The sequence below is a fragment of the Tachyglossus aculeatus genome, chromosome 13 (genome assembly GCF_015852505.1).
Source record: "Tachyglossus aculeatus isolate mTacAcu1 chromosome 13, mTacAcu1.pri, whole genome shotgun sequence".
Classification (NCBI taxonomy): Eukaryota; Metazoa; Chordata; class Mammalia; order Monotremata; family Tachyglossidae; genus Tachyglossus; species Tachyglossus aculeatus.
This window is the reverse complement of record NC_052078.1, coordinates 3365528-3390120: the sequence shown is the minus strand read 5'-3', so window position 1 is coordinate 3390120 and position 24593 is coordinate 3365528. Positions and strand designations below refer to the sequence as shown.

The following is a 24593-nucleotide window of genomic DNA, read 5'->3' as shown; positions in this document are numbered from 1 at the left end:
GCGTGAGATCGGGGAGGAGAAGGGCCAGGGAGCGGAGCGGGCCAGACAGAAAGAAGACGGGTCAGAAAATAATAATAATGATGCCATTTATTAAGCGCTTACTATGTGCAAAGCACTGTTCTAAGCGCTGGGGAGGTTCCAAGGTGATCAGGTGGTCCCACGCGGGGGCTCACAGTCTTCATCCCCATTTTCCAGATGAGGGGACTGAGGCCCAGAGAAGTGTGAGACTTTAGATTGTGAGTCTCTATATGTTGCCAACTTGTACTTCCCAAGCGCTTAGTACAGTGCTCTGCACCCAGTAAGCGCTCAATAAATACGATTGATTGATTGATTGAAGTGACTTGCCCAAAGTCACCCAGCTGACAAGTGGCAGAACTGGGATTTGAACCTCTGACTCCAAAGCCCGGGCTCTTTTCCACCGAGCCACGCTGCTTCTCTGGCCCCACGTCATTCTCATGTCAGCGATAGTCAGTCAGTCGTATTTATTGAGCACTTACTGAGTGCAGAACACTGTACTAGACGCTTGGGAGAGTACGATGTAACGATTAACAGGCGCTTTCCCCCACCCACGGCCAGCTTACAGCCGAGAGACAAGTTGGCAGTCTAGAGGGGAACGGGTGCTCGTAGAAGTGGATGTCCAATTCAGTCCCCGTTCTCCCTCCTATTTAGACTTTTAGACCCAGGGAAGGCCTACCCCAGCGCTCAGTACAGTGCTTGACACACAGTAAGCGCTTATCAGCTGTCTCTGTTACTCTTTTTATTATCACGATTATCATCGTGAGTATCATTATTGTCATCGTTATCATTCTAAGAAGCCACGTTCACCGCCTGGCGTGCCCCATTCTCGGTCCCGTTTCAACCGTGAGCCCCGTGTGGGACCCGATCGTCATCATCAATCGTATTTATTGAGCGCCTACTGTGTGCAGAGCACTGTACTAAGCGCTTGGGAAGTACAAATTGGCAACATCTAGAGACAGTCCCGACCCAACAGTGGGCTCACAGTCTAAAAAGGGGGAGACAGAGAACAAAACCAACCATACTAACAAAATAAAATAAATAGAATAGATATGTGCAAGTCAAATAAATAAATAGAGTAATAAATATGTACAAACATATATATGATCTTGTATCTCGTGAGCGCTTAGTACAGTGCTTGGCCCATAGTAAGCACTCAACAGAGTGCTTCGTTGTCCTGGGCTCTGCAAGTCCAGAGAGGGTTGGGAGCAGAGGAGAGAGGATGACGAGTGAATGTGGGGCCTCACGTGAGGGTTTTTTGTTCTGGAAGTGGTATAAATGGTTTTATTCTCTCCGGGGACGGGGGAGCGGTTCCCAGTAGGAAATGGTCGGCAGCGGGGAGGCTTACCCGAGGCCATTCCGGGGAGAGAAAGCAGCAGCTCTGAGTGGAAAGAGCCCGGGCTTTGGAGTCAGAGGTCACGGGTTCGAGTCCCGGCTCTGCCATGTGTCTGCTGTGTCTTAGGCAAGTCACTTCACGTCTTTGCGCCTCAGTTCCCTCATCTGTCAAATGAGGATTAAGACTGTGACACCCCCCCCCCCCCCCCCCGTGGGGCAACCTGATCACCTTGTATCCCCCCCAGTGCTTAGAACAGTGCTTTATTCTTTATTCTTTAGTTTATTCTTATTTATTAGAAACGTGGGACGAGACTGTGGGGTCAACTCCCCTGAGTGTAGCCAGATGCGAAGGAGGCTTTGTTGAGAGTCCTTCTAGACTGTGAGCCCACTGTTGGGTAGGGACTGTCTCTAGATGTTGCCGGCTTGTGTGTATGTATGTATATATATATATATATATATATATATATATATATATATATATGTGTGTGTGTGTGTATGTGTATATATATATATATATGTGTGTGTATGTATATATATATATGTATATATTTTACTTGTACATATTTATTCTATTTATTTTATTCTGCTAATATGTTTTGTTTTGTTCTCTGTCTCTCCCTTCTAGACTGTGAGCCCACTGTTGGGTAGGGACTGTCTCTAGACGTTGCCGGCTTGTGTATATATATATATATATATATATACATACACATATTTATTTATTTTACTTGTGCATATTGATTCTATTTATTTTATTCTGTTAATATGTTTTGTTTTGTTCTCTGTCTCCCCCTTCTAGCCTGTGAGCCCACTGTTGGGTAGGGGCCGTCTCTATACGTTGCCAACTTGGACTTCCCAAGCACTTAGTCCAGTGCTCTGCACACAGTAAGCGCTCAATAAATGCGATTGAATGAATGAATGAATATATATATGCATATACGTATATATATTAATGGCATTAAGCGCTTACTATGTGCAAAGCACTGTCCTAAGCGCTGGGGAGTTTACAAGATGATCAGGTTGTCCCACGTGGGGCTCACAGCCTTCGTCCCCGTTTTACAGATGAGGGAACTGAGCACTTCCCAAGCGCTTAGTCCAGTGCTCTGCACACAGTACGTGCTCAATAAATACGATTGAATGAATGAATGAATATATATATGCATATACATATATATATTAATGGCATTAAGCGCTTACTACGTGCAAAGCACTGTCCTAAGCGCTGGGGAGTTTACAAGATGATCAGGTTGTCCCACGTGGGACTCACAGCCTTCGTCCCCGTTTTACAGATGAGGGAACTGAGTACTTCCCAAGCGCTTCGTCCAGTGCTCTGCACACAGTAAGCTCTCAATAAATACGATTGAATGAATATAGATATGCATATACATATATATATTAATGGCATTAAGTGCTTACTATGTGCCAAGCACTGTCCTAAGCGCTGGGGAGTTTACAAGATGATTAGGTTGTCCCACGTGGGGCTCACAGCCTTCGTCCCCGTTTTACAGATGAGGCAACTGAGCACTTCCCAAGCGCTTAGTCCAGTGCTCCGCACACAGTAAGCGCTCAGTAAATACGAATGGACGAACCGAGACCCAGGGAAGGGAGGCGGGGGAAAAAAAAAAACCCCAGCTCGGGACCGATTTAGCCGGCGCGGACGTCCTTGTCCGGCTGGGAGGAGGCAGGTTTCAACTTACCGACGAGGAACCGCACTATCTTGTCCAAGGTCACAAGTCGGTGCGGAAACAGGGCCGGGGCCCACCCTTAATCTCGGCAGGCCTCTCCCGATCGGGGGTCTTTCCACACCCCACAACTTAGTGGACCCCCCCTCGTCGCGAGGTCGGCGATGACTTTAATCGCTTTCTTTGGCTCCCGTAGGCCTCGATCCTACGGTGGAAGAGTGGGCGGCATTTGACCGTCCGAGCCAGAAGTCGCCGGGACCGCCCAGCCAAGCTCCTGCGGGTAAGGAGAAAGATCTGTCTCTAGGTGTTGCCGACTTGGACTTCCCAAGCGCTTAGTACAGTGCTCTGCACACAGTAAGCGCTCAATAAATACGATTGATTGATTGATCTATCTGCCGGTCATTCGACTTCCCAAGTAGTCCGCTGCCGGGACCGGAGGGGGAATGGGGGCACGGAAGCAGAAGCAGCGCGGCTCAGTGGCTTGGGAGTCGGAGGTCAGGGGTTCAAATCCCGGCTTGCCAATTGGGCAAGTCACTTCACTTCTCTGGGCCTCAGTTCCCTGCTCTGTAAAGTGGGTATTAAGACTGTGAGCCCTGTGTGGGACAGGGACTGTGTCCAACCTAATTAGCTATGCAGTAATGATAGCATTTGTTCATTCATTCATTGTCAGTCGTATTTATCGAGCGCTTACTGTGTGCAGAGCACTGGACTAAGCGCTTGGGAAGTCCAAGTTGGCAACATATAGAGACGGACCCTACCCTATCATCATCAATCGTATTTATTGAGCGCTTACTGTGTGCAGAGCACTGTACTAAACGCTTGGGAAGTACAAGTTGGCAACATATAGAGACAGTCCCTACCCAACAGTGGGTTCGCAGTCTAAAAGGGGGAGACAGAGAACAAAACCAAACATACTAACAAAATAAAATAAATAGAATAGATATGTATAAGTAAAATAAAATAAATAAATAAATAGAGTAATAAATATGTACAAGCATATATACTACCCTATCAGCGGGCTCACAGTCTAGAAAGGGGAGACAGAGAACAAAACAAAACATATTAACAAAATAAAATAAATAGAATATATATGTGCAGTAAAATAAATAGAGTAATAAATATGTACAAACATACACAGGTGCTGTGGGGAGGGGAAGGAGGTAGGGCGGGGGGGATGGGGAGAGGGAGGAGGGGGCTCAGTGTGCAAGCGCTAGGATAATAACAATAATAATAATAATAATAATAATAATGATGGCATTTATTAAGCGCTTACTATGTGCAAAGCACTGTTCTAAGCGCTGAAAGTGGATACAAGGTGATCAGGTTGTCCCACATGGGGCTCACAGCCTCAATCCCCATTTTACAGATGAGGGAACTGAGGCTCAGAGAAGTGAAGTGACTTGCCCAAGATCACACAGCAGACGTGTGGCGGAGCCGGGATTCGAGCCCATGACCTCTGACTCCCAAGCCCGGGCTCTTTCCACTGAGCCACGCTGCTTCATTAACAATAATAATAATAATAATAATAATAATAATAATAATAATAATGGCACTTGTTACATAGTAAGCACTTACAAATACCTAAAATAAAATAAATAGCCAACCATGTGACTTTTAAACAGATTCTTTCGAACCGGTGGCAGCCATGGAACCGAAACGATGGTCCCCCGAGCCCCCCGTGCCCGCGACAGATAAGACGCCCGCCGTAGAAAAGCTGGAGGCGACCAAACCAACCGTCAGTCAACCCCCAGCTCTGCCCCCGGAGCCTGCAGGTAAGGAATCAATCAATCAATCGTATTTATTGAGCGCTTACTGGGTGCAGAGCACTGTACTAAGCGCTTGGGAAGTACAAGAAAGAGGCCAGTGCCATCTGGGAACAAGGTAGCCCTCGGTTTCCTCAGACCGATCCTCCGTCAGTAGGAGGCCGAGCCATTTCTCAGTGGTCGGAGGGCCCCCCGGGATTCGGGTGACTGGGGCGGGCATTAAGGAGCCTGGGAGGTCAATCAATCAATCATATTTATTGAGCGCTTACTGTGTGCAGAGCACTGTACTAAGCACTTGGGAAGTCCAAGTTGGCAACATATAGAGACAGTCCCTACCCAACAGTGGGCTCACAGTCTAAAAGGGGGAGACAGAGAACAAAACCAAACATACTAAGAAAATAAAATAAATAGATATGTACAAGTAAAATAAATAGAGTAATAAATATGTACAAACATATATCCATATATACAGGCGCTGTGGGGAAGGGAAGGAGGTAAGATGGGGGGGATGGAGAGGGGGCGAGGGGGAGGGGGTCTTCCCCTTGCACAGTGCTCTGCACAAAGTAAGCGCTCAATAAATACGATTGAATGAATGAATGATGGGCAACCATCTGTGGGGAGAAGCTGGGCGGCCTAGTGGACAGGACCCAGGCCTGGGATTCAGAGGACCTGAGTTCCGATTCCGCCTGCCAGTTGCCTGTTGGGTGGCCTGGGGCAAGCCACTTCATTTCCCTGGGCCTCAGTTTCCTCATGTGTTTCTAGACTGTGAGCCAGCTGTTGGGTGGGGACCGTCTCTATATGTTGCCAACTTGTAATAATAATAACAATAATGGCAATAATTAACAATAATAACAATAATTTGTTAAGCGCTTACTATGTGCAAATCACTGTTCTAAGTGCTGGGGAGGTTACAAGGTGATCAGGTTGTCCCACTGGGGGCTCACAGTCTTAATCCCCATTTTACAGATGAGGGAACTGAGGCCCAGAGAAGTGAAGTGACTTGCCCACAGTCACAGCTGACAGTTGGCGGAGCCGGGATTTGAACCCATGACCTCTGACTCCAAAGCCCAGGCTCTTTCCACTGAGCCACGCTGCTTCTCAAGCAGCTTCCCAAGCGCTTAGTACAGTGCTCTGCACACAGTAAGCGCTCAATAAATACGATTGAATGAATGAATGAATGTGCTAAATGGGGATTCCCTACCTGTTCTTCCGCCTAATTAGACTGTCAGCCCCATTTTTTTTTATGGTATTTATGAAGCGCTTACTATGTGTCCAACACTGTTCTAAGCGCTGGGGTAGGTACAAATTAAGGCCACACAGTCCCTGCCCCACATAGGGCTCACACGTGGGACAGGGGACAGTATCCGGCCCCCTTAACTTGTGTCGATCCGAGCAGTGTGGCTCAGTGGAAAGAGCCCGGGCTTTGGAGTCCGAGGTCATGGGTTCGAATCCCAGCTCTCCCGATTGTCAGCTGTGTGTCTTTGGGCAAGTCACTTCACTTCTCTGGGCCTCAGTTCCCTCATCTGGAAAATGGGGATGAAGACTGTGAGCCCCCCGTGGGACAACCTGATCACCTTGGAGCCTCCCCAGCGCTTAGAACAGTGCTTTGCACATAGTAAGCGCTTAATAAATGCCATTTATATATATATATATATATATATATAATATATTCAGAACAGTCCTTTATCCATAGTAAGCACTTCATACAGTAATAATAATAATATATCCATCTAGGGAGGGCTAGACTTAATGAGGCTGGTCTGTAGTTTTAGCTTTCTGGCCTGGTGAAGACCCTCCCCTCTCCCTACATTTTCCCGTGTGATTTGGGAGCGTTGGAAATCTGGGAAAAAGCTCATTCCGGGGAGGCTAAGACTCTCCCAACTGTCTACTCTGGGTTGAAATGTGTCAGGTTGTTTTTTTCTTTTCCTCCCCTCCCGTAAGCAGCAGAAGAATGACTCTCTGGTCTGTTCCCCTTAATAATCCGTCACCAACAGTTTAGTCTGGCAAGAGCCTAATGTGACACGACAGACACCCACCCGCGACTGAATAAAAGCGCTCAATAAATACGAATGAGTGAATGAATAAAGGCTAAGGATTGAACTGCGTTTCCCCTCCGAGCGAGCTCCTGCCATCTCCGCGGAAATATCCCGTTTAAAAGTTTAGGGACAGGCGACTGTGTTCCAGCGGAAGGCCTTGACTCAAAGGCTTTGCCCAAGATATTTTATTTTCTCTGTTTCTGTTGGGTAGGGACTGTCTCTATATGTTGCCAACTTGTACTTCCCAAGCGCTTAGTACGGTGCTCTGCACACAGTAAGCGCTCAATAGATGCGATTGATTGATTGATTGATTGGCACGACGACGGAACCGTTTTCCGTGGCCTGCCCGACGCGCCTACTTTTACGGAAAAGATGAAACCAGTGGATGATTTAATCGTGTCCCATAATAATGATAGCATTTATTAAGCGCTTACTATGTGCAAAGCACTATTCTAAGTGCCGGGGAGGTTACAAGGTGATCAGGTTGTCCCACGGGGGGCTCACAGTCTTCAGCCCCATTTTCCAGATGAGGGAACTGAGGCCCAGAGAAGTGAAGTGACTTGCCCAAAGTCACACAGCTGACAAGTGGCGGAGCCGGGATTCGAACCCATGACCTCTGACTCCAAAGCCCGGGCTCTTTCCACTGAGCCAAGCTGCTTCTCCATGAGAGGGGACCAAAGAGTGTGATTTTCCAGATTTTTTTATTTTACGACACGGCTTCTCGGCTTCAAATTGCCAAACTCACAGACTCTTTTTGTTTTTTTGGGGGGGTGGTATTTGTGAAGCGCCAGTCACTGTACTAAGCGCTTGGGTAGAAGCAAGGTAATCAGGTTGTCCCCTGTGGGGTTCACAGTCTTCATCCCCATTTTCCAGATGAGGGAACTGAGGCGTGGTATTTGTGAAACACTTAGTATGTACCAGTCACTGTACTAAATGCTTGAGTAGGAACAATCAATCAATCATATTTATTGAGCGCTTACTGTGTGCAGAGCACTGTACTAAGCGCTTGGGAAGTACAAGTTGGCAACATATAGAGACAGTTGTCCCCTGTGGGGCTCACAGGCTTCAACCCCATTTTCCAGATGAGGGAACTGAGGCCCAGAGAAGCGACTTGCCCAGGGTCACCGAGCAGACAGGCGGTGGAGATGGGATTTGAAGCCAGGTCCTCCTGACTCCCGGGCTCTAGCCATTAGGCCACACTGCTTCTCCGGCTGGCCAGTTTTCCGTCTGATCCCGTCCGATAATGGGAATAATAATGGCATTTATTAAGCACTCACTATGTGCAAAGCACTGTTCTAAGCGCTGGGGAGGTTACAAGGCGATCAAGCTGTCCCACAGTTTTCGTCCCCATTTTCCAGATGAGGGAACTGAGGCCCAGAGAAGTGAAGCGACTTGCCCAAAGTCACCCGGCCGACAATTGGCGGAGCCGGGATTTGAACCCGTGACCCCTGACTCCAAAGCCCGGGCTCACTTTCTCTTGTAGCGCCAGCCCCGAAGCCCGCAGCGCATCCAGGGGAGACCACTCCCGAGGCCGACCACGCCGTGATGGAGAAGCCCGTGGACGAGGGGACGCCCAGCCGCCCTCCACCCCCACATCCTCCTCGGGATCCCACAGGTAAAAGGGGTTCACCCCCACGGGGCATCCACCTCCCCGCCGTTCATTCATTGTCATATTTATTGAGGGCTTACTATGTGCCGAGCACTGTACTAAGCGCTTGGGAGAGCTGCGGCGTCGGGGCTGGGCAGCCCACCCTGGCGTGACCTCCGACCTGCCTTTAAGCTTAGAAGCGGACGTCTCGCGCGCTTCGCGACCGGACTGTGCTTTCCCCCTGCTCTCGAGACGATCGGTCGCGCGTGCTCGGACCTGAAGCGGCTGCGTTTGGATGCCCGGAGGCAAATTCTAGATAAATAAGCGCGGTCTTCTCCCCCCTCCCCTGCTCCGGTCTTTCCGTCAGCCCCCATCCTAGAGATGTTCGGAAGGCCGGAGTCGGCGGGATGTGGATAGCGTGACTAAGAGATGACAGATCTCCCTCAGGGAGCCGGGGCGTCTCGACTCGAGTTCCTCCCTGGGTTTTAACGCCCACCTCCCGTCGAGACCCATTTCTCTCCCGGCCTCTCCTTCCCCCCACATCAGAGAGAGAAGGTTCAGACCTTCTGCCGTCCCTTTTCCTCCGTTCGCCGCCGACCGGCCGGCGCTCGGGGGCCCGTGAGAGGGGGGCGGCGGGATCCGCCGTGGCAGGACTCTCGCCGGGAGAGGGCAAGGGGAGAGCCGTTCCGATCGCTCCGCGGTTGAAATCTGTGACGGGAAACGGAGACCACCCGCCCTCCGTTGCGGCGGTCCCGGCGTTTCAGCGGGCTTCACTGTGTTTCAGGTCTCCTCACCTCCCAAGTGAGGCCTGGGCCCCAGTCCAGTGACCGCTTGTTTGACAGGGCTGCGCCCGCCCTCCTTAGCGACGCCCCCGCCGAGCGGCTGGGAGGAGGTCCCCCGCCGCGGAAGAGCTCGGAGCCCCCGACGGACCTCTCCTTTGGGCCCGGACAGGGGTGGGGGCCGCCCCCCAGGGCCCGGGCTGCGCCCCGGAAGACCCCCTACGGGGACCCGGCCCCTCCCCGCTGGGACCCGGGGAGGGACAGCTGGGAGCCGGAGGGGGGGCCGGCCCTGCTGAAGAAGAAGAAGAAGAAACCGAGGCCCAAGAGGAACCCGCCCCCGAGAGGAGGGGAGCCTTGGGAGGATGAAGGCGCCGAGGGGCCGGAGCGGGAGAAGGGGACCGGGCCGGGACCGGCCCAGCCCGCGCTGGACGTCGAGGGCCGAAGGAGGGCCGCCCACGGGGCCGAAATGAAAGGCCACGGCGTGGGGCCCCACAGCCCGGACCAGGGGCCTCCGCGGGAGGGGGGAGTCCGGCCCCAGCCGGCCCACGTAGAAGTGTCCCCGGGGGTGGTGCCCCTCGCAAATCGGGGTCTGGGGGACCGGGAGGTGGCCACGCCACCGGACCTCGGACGCAGGGAAGCGCAGCCGGAGCCCCGGATCTCTGCTCCGGCGCCCGCAGCTGCCCCGGGACAGGACACCCCAGGGACGGAGAGTAGTCAGAAAGAGGAGGGCCCCCGTAGCAAAGGGGCTCCTGGGGGGCCCCCGCAGACCTTTACCTCGGCCCAAGCGGCCGAGAGAGGCTTCCCGGAGCCCGGGTTCCTGCCCGCCGAGCTGCCGTGGGACCGCCCCCTTCCCGGGGACGGCACCGATCCCCTCCGGAAGAGGAGAGGGGACGGCAAGGGCAGGAAGGTCCGAGAGCGTCCGGGGAAGGGCAGGGAGAGGCTGGAGCTGCCCCCCTTGGCCCCGGATGTCCCGGCGGGCCGGGAGACCCCGTCCCCGAGAGAGGGCTCCCCCCAGCGCGGCCGCAGGACGGGCCGGGGGCCGGGCTCGCCGCCCGCCCAGCGACCCCGGGAGATCACGGCCGACCCGATGGCCGACCTCGTGGCCGCGCTGGTGGCGGACGGACCGGCCGGGGGATCAGGCTCCGGCTTCTCTGAGCAGCCCGGGCCTCCGGGGAGCGGAGGGGGCACGGGGCAGACCCTCGACCCCACCGGGCGGGCGTCAGCCGAGGCAGGAGAGGAGGCGAGGAGCTCCGCCGACCCCTTTGGTGCCGGTTGGGCCCGGGAGAAACCTAGGAAGAGGGGCAGCGACGGGAGGAACAAGAAGTTCAAAGCCAGCGGCTCCCCGGAGGGGCCGCTCGGGGCCGCCGGCCCACCCTCGCTCAGCCGGGATGGGCCCGGAAACGTCCCCGGAGGTAGCCAGTGGTTTGTTCTCGAGCCCCCGCGGGTCTCCGACCCCCAGGCTCCAGTTGACGGGAAAGGTCAGGGTGTCGAGGCCGGCTCCTCCGAGCCGCGGGCTCGCGGGGAGAAGGAAGCAACCGCAGATAGGTTTTCTGCCGCCGGGAAGACAACAGAGGCGAGCGTCCGGAACGAAGGCCCGGGGATGGGGTTCGCTCCCGCTGGGCTCCCGGGGGACAGTCAGGAGGACGCGAGGCGGGGACGGGGCTCGCCGGCCGGCAGGGCCGAGCCCGGGAGTAGCGATGGGAAAAGCGGAAAGGGGCAAAGTAGTTCCTCTGAGCAGCTCATCATCCCAGGGTCCGAGGCGGGTGCCGCCAAAGTGCAGGTTCCCGTGGCAACGGAGGCCGACCTCAGCCCCGAAGCCCAGGCCTGTGTAGATGAGAACAGGAATGTCACCCATAGACGGCCGGGCCCGCCGCTTTCCTGGGACAAGGAGCCGGACCCTCAGGGGACCCTCCCTCTGTCCAGGGCGGAGAGTAGGGGGGTCAGCGAGGCCTTAACGGGGCCCCGGGTGGGGAGTGGGAGCGAGTCGGCCGAGGCTTCGAAGCCTACCGTCCCGGCATTTGGGGGTAGAGAGGGCGTGAGAGACGGGCACGAGGCGCCCCAGGTCGGCAGCCCCCAAGTTTCCAGCCTAGCGGCGGGCCCGGCCCCCTCACTGGCCCCGGGGCCGGATGGAAGCGGAGGAGAGGGCCCGGCCGGCCACAAGATGGGCCAACGGACCCCCCCGGGGGCACCTGGGCTGCCGGGAAATGAGGCAGGGCCCGGGCCCGAGGCCCCGTTAGGAGAGGCGGATCGGAAAGTCGGAGAGGGGGGCTCCGGGGAGGCGGAGCCGAAGGCGGGAGGGGGCACCCCGGGGCAGCTGGAGGAGAAGGGGCCCCGGAGGGCGGAGGGGCAGGCCCACCCCGGGGAAGACGGAGGCCCCCCCGGCGTCCCACGGCCCGGCACCCGAGCGGAGCAAGGCGGGGCCGGAGGCGGCGGAGGGCGCCGGAACCGGAGAGCCCCAAACGGCGGGCGCCGAGGCCCCCGCGGCGGCGTCTCCGCCTCCTCCCACCGCTCCAGAAGACCGGACCGGAGAACTCAGACCCGACGCGGGCGGCGAGGGCACACCCCCGGGCCCCGGCCCCGCTGCCCAGGCCACGGCCGCCCGGCCTCCCGGGCCCGAAGAAGAGGCGCTGCGTCCCAAGGCGGCGGAGCCACCGGGGCCGAAGGGCCCAGGAGCCGGGAAGAGGGACGAACGGGCTAAGGCGGCGGAAGGGCTGAAAGGCTACATGCGGCCCACCAAGGCCCGAGGCCCGCCGCCCTCGCTGCCCAGGACCGCCGCCCAGGACCGCCAGAAGCCGAAACAGCCCAAGCCTGACGGTATGAACCGGCCCCGGCCGGGGCGAGGTGTGTGCTTGCGAGCGGCGGCGTGGTCAGCGGCTTTGCCGGACGCCCCCCCCCACCCCCCGCCCACTCCAGGCTCTAATCATACCCTCACTCGGCGACGGCGGGCTGGCATGGACTGGGTAACCCTCCTTTAACAGCGTGCGGCCCCTGGCAACCGAGGCATGACGGCTGCCATCCTTTGAGGGGGCTGGGGGCGCGGGTCACTGGCCGCTCCGGCCCCCACCTCCCCTCGGGGTTGAGCGCTGGGACGGGGAAGAGTTCGGACGAGCCTCCTACATTAACACTGGGACCACCCTGCATCCGGTCAGTTTTTGGAATCTGCTTCTCCGTGTGGGCATGCCTTGTGTGTGTGTGAGGCGTTAACCGAATTACATTCATTAACGGGGGATGGATTTATGTGGATAAGTCTTCTCCGCCCACTCAGGGCCCAGGTCGGGTTTTTTTTTGTTTTTTTGTGGTGTTCGCGGGCCTAGGTGTGTTTTGGGTTTGTTGCTGGAGAAGCAGCGTGGCTCAGTGGCAAGAGCCCGGGCTTTGGAGTCAGAGGTCATGGGTTCAAATCCCGGCTGTGCCAACGGTCAGCTGTCTGACTCTGGGCAAGTCACTTCTCTGGGCCTCAGCGACCTCATCTGTAAAATGGGGATTAAGACCGTGAGCCTCCCGTGGGGCAACCTGATCACCTCGTACCCTCCCCAGCGCTTAGAACAGTGCCTTGCACATAGTAAGTGCTTAACAAATGCCATCGTTATTATTGTTATTATTTTCCGCAGTGTTCGTTAAGCGCTTACTGCGTGTCCAACGCTGTTCTAAACGCTGGGCCAGGTACAAGTGAGTTAGGTGGAGCCCAACCAACCAACTAGACTGTGAACCCACTGTTGGGTAGGGACCGTCTCTATGTGTTACCAACTTGGACTTCCCAAGCGCTCAGTACAGTGCTCTGCACACAGTAAGCGCTCAACAAATACGATTGAATGGATGAATGAACCATCCCTGTCCCCCGTGGGGCTCCCAGTCGAAGTAAAGACGTAGCTTGGGAAAGGAAGGGGAGGTGAGACTTTGGTCCGGATCAAAAGCCGTTGAAGAAGAATTAGGACGGGGTAGGTCGCCTCTCCCTCCCCTCATCATCATCATCATCATCATCATCATCAATCATATTTATTGAGCGCTTACTATGTGCAGAGCACTGTACTAAGCGCTTGGGAAGTACAAATTGGCAACATATAGAGACAGTCCCTACCCAACAGTGGGCTCACTGTCTAAAAGGGGGAGACAGAGAACAAAACCAAACATACTAACAAAATAAAATAAATAGAATAGATATGTACAAATAAAATAAATAAATAAATAAATAGAGTAAAAAAAATATGTACAAACATATATACATCTATACAGGTGGTGTGGGGAGGGGAAGGAGGTAAGATGGGGGGGATGGAGAGGGGGGCGAGGGGGAGAGGAAGGAAGGGGCTCAGTGTGGGAAGGCCTCCTGGAGGAGGTGAGCTCTCAGCAGGGCCTTGAAGGGAGGAAGAGAGCTAGCTTGGCGGATGGGCAGAGGGATTGGGGGCATTCCAGGCCCGGGGGAGGACGTGGGCCGGGGGTCGATGGCGGGACAGGGGAGAACGAGGTACGGGGAGGAGATCAGCGGCGGAGGAGCGGAGGGTGCGGGCTGGGCTGGAGAAGGACAGAAGGGAGGTGAGGGAGGAGGGGGCCAGGGGATGGACAGCCTGGAAGCCCAGGGGGAGGAGTTTCTGCCTGATGCGCCGATTGATTGGTAGCCACTGGAGAGTTTTGATCCCTCTGCCGCCCTTCATCTGGAAAAGTGGCCCAGCGCGTCCGGGAAATGGGGGGCTGCCTCCCCAAATCTTCACCGTCTCCCCCTCTTCCCCACCCAGCCCCCGGGCGAGCAAACAGCGAGCGTTTCGTGTGCGTGATGCAGGCAGCGGGCCGTCGCCCCGTTGGGCGCGGGGCCCTCCATTTCGGGCGAGAGCCGTGGAGCGTGGCTCACTGGAAAGAGCCCGGGCTTTGGAGTCGGAGTTCATGGGTTCAAATCCCGGCTCCGCCAATTGTCAGCTGGGTGACTCTGGGCCAGTCACTTCACTTCTCTGGGCCTCAGTTCCCTCATCTGGAAAATGGGGATTAAGACTGTGAGCCCCATGTGGGACAACCTGATGACCTTGTATCCCCCCAGTGCTTCGAACAGTGCTTTGCTCCTAGTAAGTGCTTAACAAATGCCATTATTATTATTATTACTATTATTATTATTATTTACACCCCTCGAGGATGTGTAAGAGCAGAGAAGCAGCGTTGCTTAGTGGCTAGAGTCCAGGCCCGGGAGTCAGAAGGATCTCTGTGCCTCAGTTGCCTCATCTGTAAAATGGGGATTAAGACTGTGAGCCCCCTGTGGGACACCCTGATCACCTTGTATCCTCCCCAGCGCTTAGAACAGTGCTTTGCATGTAGTAAGCGCTTAACAAATGCCGTCATTATTATCATTATTATTATTATCTGGGTTCTGATCCCGGCTCCGCCACCCTCCTGCTGTGTGCGACCTTGGGCAAGTCACTTCATTGCTCTGGGCCTCAGTTCCCTCATTTGGAAAACGGGGATTAAGACCGTGAGACAGGGACTGTGTCCAATCTGAAGCGCTTAGTATAGTGCCAGCTCTTAGTACAGTGCCCTGCACACAGTAAGCGCTCAATAAATACGATTGCATTTGCTTGGATCTTCCCCAGAGCGTAGTGCGGTGCCTGGCATACAGGCTTAGCAAGTAATAATAATAATAATGGCATTTGTTAAGCGCTTACTATGTGCAAAGCACTGTTCTAAGCGCTGGGGGGGATACAGGGTGATCAGGTTGTCCCACGGGGGGCTCGCAGTCTTCATCCCCATTTTACAGATGAGGGGACTGAGGCGCAGAGAAGTTAAGTGACTTGCCCAAGATCGCACAGCAGACATGCGGCGGAGCCGGGATTCGAACCCGTGGACTCTGACTCCCAAGCCCGGGCTCTTTCATTCATTCATTCATTCATTCATTCATTCATTCATTCATTCAATCGTATTTAATGAGTGCTTACTGTGTGCAGGGCGCTGTACTAATCAATCCATCAATCGTATTTATTGAGCGCTTACTGTGTGCAGGGCACTGTACTAATCAATCAATCCATCAATCATATTTAATGAGCGCTTACTGTGTGCAGGGCACTGTACTAATCAATCCATCTATCGTATTTATTGAGCGCTTACTGTGTGCAGGGCACTGTGCTAATCAATCAATCCATCAATCGTATTTATTGAGCGCTTACTGTGTGCAGGGCACTGTACTAATCAATCCATCAGTCGTATTTATTGAGCGCTTACTGTGCGCAGGGCACTGTGCTAATCAATCAGTCCATCAATCGTATTTATTGAGCGCTTACTGTGTGCAGAGCACTGTGCTAAGCGCTTGGGAAGTACTTTCCACTGAGCCACGCCGCTTCTCAAGTACCAGCCCACCCCGCCCAACCCAAAATGAGACGCTCGTCGGTATGGAAGTCCAGTTGGCCCGCTAGCCCGCCAGCTCCAGGCGTCGACGACTGTTTGGCCTCCTAAAACCGGGCAAGTATGGGGTGACGCCTAGCCAAGATCGCCCGCCTCGTAGTGGTACGTCCCCCAAGTCGCTTAGAAACTTTAAAAAGAACCCCAACAAAACCAAGGGGGGGGAAAAAAAACCCACAACTTAACAGTTTCAAGTCCCTTTTACGTAAATAAAATCTGCTCGCCAGACGGAAGAGCCGTTTGTAATTTCAGAGCTCGCTACTATTTCGCACGGAGGGAGAGATGCCCCCTTTCAGACCGCCTGCAGGCATTCATTCATTCAGTCGTATTTATTGAGCGCTTCCTGTGTGCAGAGCACTGGGCTAAGCGCTCGGGAAGTCCAAGTTGGCAGTCGTTAGTGGTTGTGCCATTTGTGGGCCTCTGTCCTTCCCTACACAAACACACATACACAATCTCTTTCTCTCTCTCTCTCTCTCTCTCTCTCTCTCTCTCTCTCTCTCTCTCTCTCTCTCTCTCTCTCTCTCTCACACACACACACACACACACACACACACACACACACACACACAATCTCTCTTTTATATCTCTTTTGTAAGACCGGGAGCCCCCCGTGGGACAACCTGATCCCCTTGTAACCTCCCCAGCGCTTAGAACAGTGCTTTGCACATAGTAAGCGCTTAATAAATGCCATTATTATTATTATTATTATTATGTGTGGAGGCTGCGGTTCTGACATCTTGGGATCAGAGAAGCAGCGTGGCTCAGTGGAAAGAGCCCGGCTTTGGAGTCAGAGGTCATGGGTTCAAATGCCGGCTCTGCCAATTATCAGCTGGGTGACTTTGGGCAAGTCACTTCTCTGGGCCTCAGTGACCTCATCTGGAAAATGGGGATGAAGACTGTGAGACCCCCCCCGTGGGACAACCTGATCACCTTGGAACCTCCCCAGCGCTTAGAACAGTGCTTTGCACATAGTAAGCGCTTAAGAACTGCCATGATTATTATTATTAATATTGGGGTAACTAACGACATTTTTCTGCACTCTACAGTGGCTAATTTTGGTTTGATTTAGAAGAAGACGTCGAAGAATTGTGGTATTTGTTAAGCACTTACTAGGTTTTTTATGGTATTTGTTAAGTGCTTACTGTGTGCCAGGCATTGTTCTAAGCGCTGGGGAAAGTACAAAGCAATCGGGTTGGACACAGTCCCGGTCCCACAGTGTTAATCCCCATTTTACAGATGAGGGAACTGAGGCACAGAGAAGTGAAGTGACTCGCCCAAGGTCCCATACAGCCGGCAAGCGGCGGAGCCGGGTTTAGAACCCAGGTCCCTCTGGCTCCCACGTCCGCGGTCTATCCGCTGGGCCACGCTGATTTTATTCATTCATTCATTCAATCGTATTTATTGAGCGCTTACCGTGTGCAGAGCACTGTACTAAGCGCTTGGGAAGTCCAAGTTGGCAACATCTAGAGACGGGCCCTACCCGACAGTGGGCTTACAGTCTTCTCGTGTATGTGCCAAATACCCTACTAAGCACTGGAGTAGATACAGGGAGAGAAATTCAAACGGGTCTTGAAATCCTCATCAGTCGGTAGTACTTATTGAGCACCTCCTGTGCGCAGAGCACTCTAATTAGTGGCCGAGAGAGGTGCAGTAATAGTAATAATGATGGCGTTTATTAAGCGCTTACTATGTGCAAAGCACTGTTCTAAGCGCTGGGGAGGTTACAAGGCGATCAGGTTGTCCCACGGGGGGCTCACGGTCTTCACCCCCGTTTTCCAGATGAGGTCACTGAGGCACAGAGAAGTGAAGCTGTTGGGTAGGGACCGGCTCTAGATGTTGCCAACTTGGACTTCCCAAGCGCTTAGTACAGTGCTCTGCACACAGTAAACGCTCAATAAATACGATTGAATGAATGAAGCGACTTGCCCAAAGTCACCCAGCTGACAGTTGGCGGAGCCGGGATTTGAACCCATGACCCCTGACTCCAAAGCCCAGGCTCTTTCCACTGAGCCATGCTGCTTCTCTAAGGGTTAGGTTAGGGCACCCTTCAGTAAGGGTAGGGGGCTGTGATGGACACCACAAAATACTTCTGAGATAGAGGGCAAGGGAAATGTAGATACGTACATTGATTCAAGTTTCCTTTTTCTTCCCCACCTTATGGTATTTAAGCGCTTACCATGTGCCAGGCACTGTACTAAGCGGTGGAGTGGATACAGGTCGATCAGTTTGGACACAGTCCCACACGGACCTCACCATCTTTTTTTTTTTTTGATGGCATTTATTAAGCGCTTACTATGTTCAAAGCACTGTTCTAAGCGCCGGAGCACTGTTCTGAGCACCGGTCTTAATCCCCATTTTCCAGATGAGGGAAGTGAGGGAACAGAGGAGTGGAGTGTGTTGCCAACTTGTACTTCCCAAGCGCTTAGTACAGCGCTCTGCACCCAGTAAGCGCTCAATAAATGCGATTGATTGATTGATTGATTGATTGGAGTGACTTGCCCAAGGTCACACAGCAGGCAAGCGGCGGAGCTGGGGATTAGAACCCGGGTCCTTCGGGCTCGTGCTTCACGAGTAGGGTGTGTTCGTCGTTAGGAGCCAAAGCGGTATCGGGTGATGGTGGCGATGGGATTGAGCGCTTACTATGTGGCGGGCACTGTTCTAAGCGCTGGGGCGGATCCAGGCCGTTCAGTCCCGACCCACACGGGGCTCCCGCACTCAATCCTCATTTGACCGATGAGGTGACTGAGGCTCAGAGAAGCGAAGGGGCTTGCCCAAGGTCACACAGCAGGCAAGCTGGATTAGAACCCCGGTCCTCGAACCGAAGCGATATTGGGTCAGGCGCACGTCGTTGCCGGGGAAACGGGAAGACAAGAGAAAGAGGATATTGGCCGGGGAAGCGGGAAATTAAACGAGGCAAAGGCCTCTCGGAGGAGCCCACTGTTGGGTAGGGACGGTCTCTATATGTTGCCAATTTGTACTTCCCAAGCGCTTAGTACAGTGCTCTGCACACAGTAGGCGCTCAATAAATACGATTGATGATGATGCTGCTGATTCGGACTTTGGAGCCGCGGAATGACTGATCCGAATCCAAATTCGTGTTCCTTCGGCGCCCAGCTCCGCACCCCCACCCCGTAGCGTGAACGTCAGTCGATCAGCGGTATTTACTGAGCACCTTCTGAGTGCCAAGCACCGTGCCAACCGCCTAGGTGATAGATGAAAGCCCGACGGGCCCTTTCGCTGGCTCCCCGGCTTCTCGTTTTCCTCCCCCTGCCCCGTTATTTGGGAAGCGGGGGGGCGCGGGGTCCGTTCCTGGGCCGAGGTTTTCCCCGGCGTTCCCGAGTGAAAGAGCCCACGAGGGTTAACGGGGCGGAAGATTCCCTTTGTGTGCTTGTGTGCACCTCGGGCGCCCGGACGTCCGCCCACCCCTCCGCCTTTCCGAAAGGAAAAGCCATCATCATCATCATCAATCGTATTTATTGAGCGCTTACGATGTGCAGAGCACTGTACTAAGCGCTTGGGAAGTACAAATTGGCAACATATAGAGACAGTCCCTACCCAACAGTGGGCTCACAGTCTAAAAGGGGGAGACAGATGGCGGTCCGAGCGGAGCGCCGGTCGTTTCCGGCGGCCAGCCCGGATCAGGGGCTGCGTTTGTCGGAGAAGCCGGCAAGGAGCGGGCTCGTCATCCCGGAACGGAGCGTTGCCTTGGAGACCGGTGCGGCGCGGGGAGGGAGGGTGGCACGGAACCCGTCGTGTTGGATTGCAACAAAGAGGCGCGGAAGAGGGGAAAGAAATAGCTCGAGGAGGAGGCAAAAATAGAAACTTGCGACTCCGCATCTGCTCGGGAGGAGGGCTCTTTGGACCGCCGATTCCACTTGACGGCCCGACTTTCCAATCGCGGTTGACACCCCTTCCCATCCTCTCCGTCGCTCAACCGCGTAACCTTGGCATCGTCCTTGACTCCTGCCTCCTTCAAACCCGGGATTCAGTCAGTCGGTCGATCGTAGTTATTTCTTTAGTCATTTTTTAACGGTGTCCGGTTTGCCCTTGCTATATGCCGGGCGCGGTACGAGGGGCGGGGCGAGATAATCGGCTCGAACACAGTCCCTGTCCCCCACGGGGTTCACGGTCTTAATCCCCATTTTGCAGATGGGGGAACTGAGGCCCAGGGAAGCTAAGCGACTTGCCCAGGGTCCCCCAGCAGACAAGTAGCGGAGCGGGATTAGAACCCGGGCCCGGGCTCTATCTGCTAGGCCATGCCGCTTCTAGATGTGATGTGAGCCCGTCTTCTCTCTCTGAACTGAGAAGTGAAGTGACTCTTCCAAGGTCTCCCACCCTGAGGCACTCAGTCCCAGAGGCTCCCTCCGGCAATCAGTCAGTGGTATTTGTTGAGCGCTTACTTCGTGCAGAGCACTGTACTAAGCGCTTAGGAGAGGACACTACAAGAGACTTTGCAGTCACGCTCCCTGCCCCTAACGAGCTCATAATCTAGAGAGGGCTTCTATTAATAATAAGAATGATGGTATTTGTTAATGCACCTACTATGTTCTAAGCGCTGGGATAAGAAGATGATGATGGTGGCATTGGGGAATTGTGGACTATGTGCTGAGCAGTGCGGCAGAAGCTCATCGGGGTTGGGCGCGGTGCCTGCCCCACATGGCGTTCACGGTCCGAGAGAAAGGGAGATCGGGTATTTCATTCCCATTTTACAGAGGAGGAAACTGAGGCCCGGAAAAGCGGGGTGACGGGCCCAAGGTCGCCCGGCGGGCGAGTGGAGGAGCAGGATTAGAACTCGAGTCCTCTGATTTCCAGGCCCGGGCTCTTCCCACTAAGCCAACCCTGCTGCTTTGGCTTGGTAGATCCAGATTTTCCCCACCCCATCCTTTGTGTGTGTTGGGAGACGAGCGCTGCCGTGTGAGAGCACTGTACTAAGCACTTGGGAGAGTCCTATAGAACAATAAATAGACACATTCCCTGCCCACAGCAAGCTTACAGTCCCTGTGGGGCAACCTGATCACCTTGTAACCTCCCCAGCGCTTAGAACAGTGCTTCGCACGTAGTAAGCACTTAATAAACGCCATCATTTTTATTATTACAGTCTAGAGGGTTGGCTGGAATCTTATAAATCATTTGGCCCACATATGGTAGGTTGTCCTCTCCCAAGAGCTTAGTACAGCGCTTTACCCCCAGGAAGCGCTCAATAAATACCCGTGATTGTTTGATCGAGAGCGTGGCCCCGTGAAGGTGGAGCGGGTGGGCAGGAAAACAGAATCTCTTCTCTCGTTTTGGGAATCTCCCCCTTTAGACTGTAAGCTCGTTGCGGACAGGGAATGTATCTGTTTAGGGTTCTACAGTCCTCTCCCGAGCGCTCTGCACACAGTAAGCGCTCAATAAATAACGATTGACCGGGAATCAAAATCCAGGCGTCCCCAAGGGGGGCTTCCGCCGACCCCTCTGGAGCGGCTCCGAATCGACCCAAGGACCGCCGCACCTCCCGGAGTCCTATGGTCCAAACCGGTTCCCAACCTCGCTCCCGACGGGAAGCTTCCGTCGCCAGGGAGAGGCTTTTCCACAAGCGGAACCGCGGGCGATTTTTCCCGGCGTCGCCGTTCTCCGAAAGGAACGGCCGGGGCTGGGGAAACGAGGACGACGGCTCGTCATTGGGATGGCCGGCTCGGCGGCTGCGTGGGCACCCCTGAAGGCGGGAATAAATTACCGTCTGCGCTGCTCTCCGGTCTCGGCGCGTTCCAGTGAAAAACCCTGGAGAACGGGAATGACATTTGCCATTCTGGCGGAAAGAGAGGCGGCCCGCTCGTTTCGGGAAGAGTCGAGCGGCTCCCTCCCCCCGCCTCCAACTGGCGGGGGGCTCCGGGGGGCGGGGGGAGAGGCGGGAACGGGCGAGAGGGATAGGGGAGAAAATGAGTTTTGTCAGGAATCCAGGGGACATGGTGTGATGTCACGCTATCGGGCAGGCAGCGAGCTCCGTCTGCGCGGCGGCAGAGAGCCGGGAGCGGAGGAGCGGAGATGTCTCTGGCCGACGAGCAGCCGGTCCCGCTGAGCGACTACGGCCAGCTGGGCAAGGGCAAGCCCCCGGAGGGCCCGCCCGGTGCCCTCCGCCGCCCGGATGCCCCGAAGGAGCTGGGCGCGGCGGGCTTCGAGTGGCAGAGGACAGAGGGCAAGCTGAGCGAGATCGGGCTGCCGGTCAACTCGGGAGGGCCGGCCCGGGGCGCCGGCTTCACGGACGAGGAGAAGCTGTGCTTCTTCGAGGGGAAGCCGGACGGGATGCCCCGCCTGGAGGCGCGAGGGCCGATGAAGGATTTCCCCGCGGCCCCGCCGCGCCTGGAGACCTGGACTCTGATCGCGGACCCCGGCCCGCCCGGCGGAGGGAAGCCGGCCGCCCGGGCCGGGGGAGAGGGGGAGAGCGGGGCCGTCGTGGGCCGAGAGGAGGAAGCGGGGCCGGAGACCGGCGGCTGGAACCCCACCTTCCACCCCATGGCTCGGGGCTCGGTGGGGTCGGCCGAGGGGACGGGGGCCGCCGCCACCCCGCCGCCGCCGCCCACCACCACGGTGGAGCTGGCCCGGGACGAAGCCCCCGACGACGAGGAGGGCTACCTGGCGGACCTGGACCGGCCCGGTCCCGCCGAGGAGGGGGCCCGGCTCCCTCGGGCCCCCCAGCAGCGGAAAGCCATGCGACGCGCCATGTCGGAGTGCTCCCACCTGTCCGTGCCGCCCGCCCTGAATCTGGCGGACAAGTATCCCGCCCTTCCCGCCCGGGAGGCCCCCGGCCCGCCGTCCCCCGCCACGTCCAGGAAGCCGGGGGCCACCTCCGCCATGAAGCGATCCATGACCGTGGCCGAGGAGCAGCCGGCCGGCGGCCGACCAGCCCCGACCGGCCGCGAGGAGCCGCCCGCCCGGGAGCGGGGCGACGCCACCCCGCCGGGCCGCCCCCTGGAGCAGATCCCCGAAGCGGGCGGCTCGGGCCGGGGACGGGAGGAGGAGGAGGAGGAGGAGGAGGAAGGGGAGAGAGCCATCGAGGCCGCTCCCGGGAGCGGGAAAGGACCACGTGATGGTATGTTGTCAGATCCTCTCTCCCACGGGGGTGGGTGGCCGGGCCGGCCCCCCGGGGACACTGGCCCTCTCGCTCTGGACGGTGGTAGCCACATCCTCTCTGCGGCCTGGCGGGAACCGGTGAACCCGGCGGGGACGGGGGCTCGGACGTGGGATGGGGCCTCTGTAACTCGCTGGGGCGAGACGGGGGACTGGAAGGAACGCGATGGGGGTGTGAACTCAGAGACCCCAGCCTCACCGCCGACCCCACCGCCCTCCCCGCCTCCACGGAGATCCGGGACCCAAGCCTCAGACGGCAGCGGGACGTCCTCTCCCGAAGGAGGGTCACCTGCCGACCTCCCGCCGCAGCCGGACGCCCGGCTTTCCGCCCGGCCTCGGCGGGCGGTTGGCTTTTGTCTGGGGAGAAAAGGACCTCCGCCAGCTGGGCTGCTTTTTATTCCGCTCCCCGCTCTCGCGTTTGAGTCGGCCTTGCCTCTCGGGTCCCCGACTAGTGTGCGGCGGGGAGGATTGGGGGGACGGAGGGAGGAAGCGGGGGGCGGAGGGGGCCGGCTTTGGCGCCGATCACGCCGCGGTCTGTGCGGCCTCCCCTCCCCCACCTCGACTCGCCGCCCCGGATCCATTGTTCGCCATCCAAATCGGCCTGTTTTCCTTCGCATCCTGTTTGCGGACACAGGGGCGTGATTCGCCGGGACCTAAAATGTGACCAACCCGCTGCCCGCGTGTCGCCTTTGTCCGGAAACAATGGGCTCTTTCCCGAGGACCTGTTTTCTCCTCTCCAGCCTTCGGCCGCCCCGGTGCCTTCTTACGGGGTCCCTGCCGCCCCCCCGTTCCCACGGGGACCTCCGGGGAGAGCGCTGCGGGGCGGGCCGATCCACCCTTCTAGCTTCTCGGCTCATTTTCGGACCGGAGGCGATGGGCGGGGGAAGGCGGGCGACTGTAGCGTCGGGTTTGGGTACGGACGGGTCGCGGTCCAACCGTCGGTCGGTGGGATTTATTGAGCGCTTACCAGGCGCAAAAGCGCTCCGGGGAGGACAGCACAGCAGGATCAATCAATCAATCAATCAATCGTATTTATTGAGCGCTTACTGTGTGCAGAGCACTGGACTAAGCGCTTGGGAAGTACAAGTTGGCAACAGGATGAGGAGACACATCCCCTGCCCACAACAGGTTCACAGTCGCGCTCCTCGAGGGGACTAGGTCTCTCCCGCCATCAAGCTGTGGTATTTGTTGAACGCCCACTGGGTGCGGAGCACTGTGCTAAGCGCTTGGGAGAGGGCAGTAAAGCACAAACTGACGCATTCCTTGCCCACAATGAGCTGACGGTCCCGAGCTCAGCGGTGAAACCCCCTGAAGCAGCTGCTACGGTCCTCGCTCCCTCCAGGAGCCCGAGAGCATCGTTCGACGAAAAGCAGCGAGGCGTAAATTGTTGGATGAAAAGGAGCACGGCCTAGTGGATAGAGCACAGAGTCAGGAGGACCTGGGTTCCAATCCCGGCTCCGCCACTTGTCTGCTGTGTGACCTTGGGCAAGCCACGTCCCTTCTCTGGGCCTCGGTTCCCTCATGTGTGGAAAAGGGACGTGGACTGAGTTCAGCGCGATCCACCCCGGCGCATAGTACGCTGCCGGGCACGGTGCCATGTCAAGGAAGCGGGTTGGCACCAGGAGCCGGGCAGCGGTGGACATCGAGTCGCCTGTCAGCCTCCCGTTAAGCAGCTTGGATTGCTGGGTTGTTTTTTTTTCCCGATGGCATTTGTTAAGCGCTTGCTATGTGTCAGACACCGTTTTAAGCGCTGGGGTGGCGGCCCCAGGTTAATTATATCGGTCACATTCCCCGTCCCGCCTGGGGCTCACGATCCAACCAGGAGCCCCATTTTTCAGGTGAGGAAACTGAGACACAGGGAATAGTAGTGATAACTGGTATTTAAGCGCTGCGTAGATAGAAGCAAATCGGGTAGGACAGAG

The 24593-nt window shown here is 56.1% G+C and overlaps 1 protein-coding gene across 9 annotated transcripts in view; it reads left to right on the top strand.

Annotated features, from left to right (window-relative positions):
- MAP4 (microtubule associated protein 4) overlaps positions 1-24593 on the top strand; it is a 132347-nt gene that overhangs the window by 75992 nt on the left and 31762 nt on the right. For all 9 annotated transcript variants that reach the window (XM_038755622.1, XM_038755619.1, XM_038755615.1 and 6 more), the window contains exons 8-10: positions 3226-3309; positions 4652-4801; positions 8312-8443. In XM_038755622.1, the coding sequence (XP_038611550.1) occupies positions 3226-3309; positions 4652-4801; positions 8312-8443 (366 nt within the window). The remainder of the gene's footprint in view (positions 1-3225; positions 3310-4651; positions 4802-8311; positions 8444-24593) is intronic.